The sequence below is a fragment of the Cryptomeria japonica genome, chromosome 6 (genome assembly GCF_030272615.1).
Source record: "Cryptomeria japonica chromosome 6, Sugi_1.0, whole genome shotgun sequence".
Lineage (NCBI taxonomy): Eukaryota > Viridiplantae > Streptophyta > Pinopsida > Cupressales > Cupressaceae > Cryptomeria > Cryptomeria japonica.
The window spans coordinates 401,085,123-401,090,541 of NC_081410.1; the positions used below are offsets into that span (position 1 = coordinate 401,085,123).

Below are 5,419 nucleotides of genomic sequence, written 5' to 3' on the forward strand. Positions count from 1 at the left end.
CACTAGTTCTATAACTCTTAGTACTTAAAATTTCTTTCTCTTTGGATTTGTATAAAGCTCTACCTTGACCAGACTTTCATAAATGACTATCTCCACTTAGCTATTTCCATATACACCTCTTTTTGTAATATAATATATTTAAATTTCTTTTTAATGTAAATACCTAATTCATAAAAAAAAAAAAAAATAGTTTACATACTTTTTATAATTGGGGAAGGGACCCAATTACTGCCCATGTTCCAATAGTTATTCATTGGAACATGCTAACTAAAAACCCCCTAAAAAATCATCTACTAGACCAATAGTCGCCCACTTGTATACCTAATAGTTGAGAAAAAAGTTACCAATTAGAGGAATTGTGCAACTTTATTGGTACCCATTACACATGATTACTAGGTCATTTATGCATAAGTAGTGGATCAATTGTGCAAATTTTATGGTGGTCGAAGTGAATGGTTAATGAGACAATAGAAAATATTTAGAGGACATCACTTCGAAATGGCCACTTTTTGACCCTTGCACACATAATGAATCTTCTAGCATTTGTTGTAACTATCTAGTGTAATACCCTAAAAATGGTCATCTAAACCATGAGCCCCTAATCTTGACAACGTCACCAAAGTCCTAACCAAAGGCAATTAAATCAATTTTGAGCACACAATTAATTCTTTAATCATCAAATGTCACATGGCAAAATCAATCACTCGATATTAATTAAATATTTATTTAATTAATTAAATCATTCCAAGTAAATCATTTTAAACAATTATCTTATTTATTTTATTAAATATCCTAGCATATTTAATTAAATAAATCAATTTGCCATTAAATCATCAAAAAAAGGAATTGATTTAATTAAATAAATCAATTGAGCACAAATCTTCAAAAAAGGAATTAATTGACAAAAAAGGAATTAATTGAGAAAAGAAATCAATTGGAAACAATCTTGAAAAAACAATTTAAAAATTGATAAATAATCTCAAAGAAAGCAATTAAAACAATTAAATATTAAAATTGAATGAAATAGAGAATAAATCAGTTTTTTCTTGATTTTAATCTTAAATTTAGTTCAACTCCCTTTAAAATTGATAAAAGCATCCAATCATATCAATTCACCTGGATTGTGCTTCCTCTTGGAAAATCTTGACCGCTCATCATCATTTGATCTTAGCTGTTGGTTTCTTTCTGAATTTTCTATAAATTCAGCCTCATCTCTCATTCAAAAGGAGAGGTTGGAGAATATATTGTTATTATACTATTTTTGCTCTAGGATTTCATTGAGATATTGCATATTAATTGTTTCATATTGATTAAATCATTTAGTTTAATGTTGCAAAAGTATTGTTAGATTAATATTGCATCCATCTAGCATTTATCATGTTCATATAGATAAAATCCTTCGTCTTGATGTTGTCTAGTCACTGATATTGCTTATAATCTGAGAGCAATCTTATACTCGCATCTTTTAGAAGGCAATGGGTCGATTTGTTATGGTTTATTATTCATTGATTATATTTGATTAACCATGCATGTAATGACTTGATTGAAGTGTTGTGCTTACAGATACAGGTCTACTCTTCACACACACACCTAGAAGCCAAAATAATTGCTATAAGCTCTTAAGTTGCATATGAAGAAAACAAAAGAAAACAAAAGAAAAATCGTCACAATTCCGATATACCGTAAATAGAAACTTAAGATACAAAAAATTGACTATAACAACAATTGATTCCCTTCCCATTACATCAAAACTATATTTTAGAAAAACTTAAATATAAAAATGATTAGAACATTAAAATATATACAAAATTCTACATAAAACCCATTGTCTTTTCACCCTTTCCACAATCCTGTCCTAGTTTTTCAATTCTGCTGAAAAACATACATCAAGTGTGAAGATACACGTTTCTTTCTATTGTTTTCTATACGCGAAGAATTAGCACCAATCACAGCAAAAGTAGATACAAAAGTTTGACCCGTCCTTTTGCACAACTAAGAGAATCGAAATAACGTAAAAAATAAAGACCCCCGTGATTGCTTATCTTCTTTAAAGTTTCTTTGAATGGTTGAAGTGAGAAAAGGCCGTCTTTTCCTCGTACTATTTTTTACTTTTGGTCGGCACAGACCATGTTCTTTGCCTATAAATGAGAAAGAAATGGGCAAGGAGATTATTCAGCTCCAATCAGCAGTCACTTAGCTTTAAGATGTCTGTGGGCTATGGAGTTTTGTTCATATGGATAATAATGGTGCATGTTGATTTCCCATTTTCAACAGCATGCTTGCAAGATGAAAGAACTTCACTGTTGGATTTCAAGGGTGGTCTTAAACTTTCCTCAGGCCGCTTATCCTCTTGGATTGGATTCAACTGTTGCGAGTGGGAGGGTGTTGCCTGTGATTATCATACATCTCATGTAATCGGACTTCGTCTAAGTGCTGATCTATCATATATGGAGGAATTGACTGGTGAGGTTCATCTAAAGAAAAGTCTATTCAGTGGTGAGATTCATCTAAAGAAAAGTCAGTTCAGTGGTGAGATTCGTCCGTCTCTGTTTAATCTGCACCATCTACAGCACTTGGATCTCAGCTGGAATGACTTCAAAGGTATTTCTATTCCTCCTCAGTTATCAAAACTCCAGAAACTTACATTTCTTAGCTTGTCAAATGCTGGATTTGGAGGTGAAGTCCCTTTGGAATTGGGAAATATGTCAAGCTTGCGTCATTTGGATATTTCAATTGGATACCCTTATGCATATATGTTGGATGGTAGTATGTTTGGTGTATGGGTCAGAAATCTAAGAAGCCTGGAATTCTTGGGAATGAATTCAGTGAATCTAAGAATGGCGTCTGAGCTGTGGAGTGAGGCCCTTAGTGGTCTTTCCAATCTAACCCATATTCACCTATCTAATTGTGGGCTCTCAGGCAATATTCCAGATCTCTCAAACCTCACACATTTGTCACATCTGCATATAAGCTGGAATTCGTTTCCGGTTGAACTCCCAAGTTGGTTTCAGAACATGTCATCATTAGTTTCACTTGATCTCAGCCACTGTGGTTTAAATGGTTCCATCCCTTCAAATTTCATCCCCCATTCAAGAATGAGTAATCTTGTGTTTGACGCAAATTATGAGTTGAAGGGAAACATGTCTTCCATTCTAAGCCATTCTTCCTCACTTACCGTGCTTTCTTTTAGAGGGTGCAGTTTAGGAGGAGTGATTTCGCCCTCTATTGCAAACTTTTCAAAACTCAGGATCTTGGATCTCTCGCATAACGATTTGGAAGGAACCATACCGTCCTCTTTTGGCAACATTTTGCCCCTTAGAGGTCTATACCTAAGTTACAATCGGTTAAGCGGTCATATTCCTTCGTCTCTGTGTCAGCTTCCGGTATTAAGTGAGCTCCTCCTGGGCAGTAACCAGCTGTGGGGAACAATTCCAGATTCCATTTCAAAACTGGCTAGTTTGAAAGTATTGTCACTACCTTCTAGTGGATTAAGAGGCAACATTTCACTCCAGCTGTTTGACAATCTAACTCGCCTTCGAGAACTAGATCTTTGTGCAAATAAGTTTACCATTAACATCTCTCCAAGTTGGGTTCCTCAGTTTGCCCAGCTTCGGTACTTGGGATTGAGGTCTTGCAATATAGGAGGTGGTTTTCCTGCATTTTTGTCTCAGCAATATCAATTGGAAGGCCTAGATCTTTCAGGTGATAACATTGTGGGAAATATTCCTTCGTCGTTGTGGGATCTTCCTAATCTTTCAATGCTCAATCTTTCAAACAACCAACAGGAAGGTTCTCTACCCCGCCAGATTTCCCATAATTTTACAGTGGTGGACTTGCATGGTAATAGATTAAATGGCCCTCTTCCTGCTCTTGATTTTGTTTCAGGTATATTAGATCTGTCGAACAATGAATTTAATGGCTCTATTCCTCCAACTATTAGAACGCCGTCCTTTCTATCTTTGTTAGTTCTGGACTTGTCAAAGAACAAGTTAACAGGTCCGATTCCGGCAAACATTGGGAGGTTTTCTAAATTATTGGTTTTAAATTTGGCTCAAAATTTTCTGCAAAGGGAGATTCCACAGGAACTGGGAAATCTGCAGGCTCTTCGCACATTAAATCTCAATGGCAACAGGCTACAAGGTACCATTCCTTCATCTATTGCAAATTGGACTAATCTCCAAGTATTGGGTTTGGGAAGTAACAGATTTGAAGGTCGCATTCCTGTTTGGTTGGCAAAATTGACAAATTTAAGAATCCTCAGCTTAGCGTCTAACAAGTTTAGAGACAGAATTCCTCCCCAGCTGTTCAGACTGCAAAATCTTCAAATTCTAGATTTATCTGGTAATCAATTATCAGGAAGTATTCCTCCAAATGTGAAAAAGTTATATGCTATGGTTAACAAATCACAAATTTTTGATGTACAACTTACCAATTGTGGTAATTTATATTTTGGTTTGGACACAATCTTTGAACTAAAATTTGTGGATGAAGTGACAGTCTACATAAAAGGAAGGGCAACTCCATATCAAAAGATAATCAAAGCAGACAAGTTCATAGATCTATCACGTAATAACTTATCAGGTAATATTCCTTCGGAATTGGGGCTCCTTCATGGTTTAATTTCTTTAAACCTATCAAAAAATTATCTTAGTAGCTCAATCCCTGAATCCTTGGGAGCTATGACGTACTTGGAATCTCTTGATCTTTCAGAAAACAATCTATCAGGAAAGATTCCTTCAGAGCTCTTATATCTCACGTTCCTTGAAGTCTTGAATCTTTCAAACAACATGCTTTCAGGATTAATACCACAGGGAAAGCAGTTTTCAACGTTTGAGGCTTCTTCTTTTCTAGGAAACCCCAATCTTAATGGGTTTCCTCTTGAAAACAAGACAGTGAGTTCTAATTTTGATAGTAGACAAAATCACATGGAATGGAATAATACAACTATTGAAGATGCAGATGTAATGGATCGATGGTGGGCAGTGGGTGTTGGGTTAAGTTACGGAGTGGGATTTGCAATTGTGATTTCAGTGTTGTGCTTCCACATAAAATGGAGATACAATTGCTTTTCTTGGATAGATAATTTAATCTATTATCTTTTTGAGTGGTGAATCCTTGAAGCTCCTTAACAAAGAATTCTCATAGTGTTTGCTTTCAAAATATCCTACACATGTAGCTAAGATTTGTGTTGTCAATTATATCTATTATTTGCATTGTTGTAGAGTGTGCTAAAAAATAATTTGTTTTGAATTTACTTGAATGCTTAGTAGAGGGAAGTTGGTTGGGAAAATTGATTTTAAGATGTAAACTTAATACGACTTTATAAAAATCAATTACTTCTCGTTAAACACTCCTTACAACCATATTTTCCTTTTCAGATTTTTTTATAAAATTAATAAAATTTTATCTACTACTACTT

General features: G+C 34.6%; 1 protein-coding gene across 1 annotated transcript; it reads left to right on the forward strand.

The window, feature by feature from the left end:
- The first annotated feature begins 2,144 nt into the window (after positions 1-2,144).
- On the forward strand, positions 2,145-5,111 carry LOC131065809 (receptor-like protein EIX2). The gene has a single exon (XM_058000449.2). It carries the CDS (start codon positions 2,145-2,147, stop codon positions 5,109-5,111), a length of 2,967 nt encoding a protein of 988 aa, XP_057856432.2.
- The last annotated feature ends 308 nt before the right edge of the window (positions 5,112-5,419 follow it).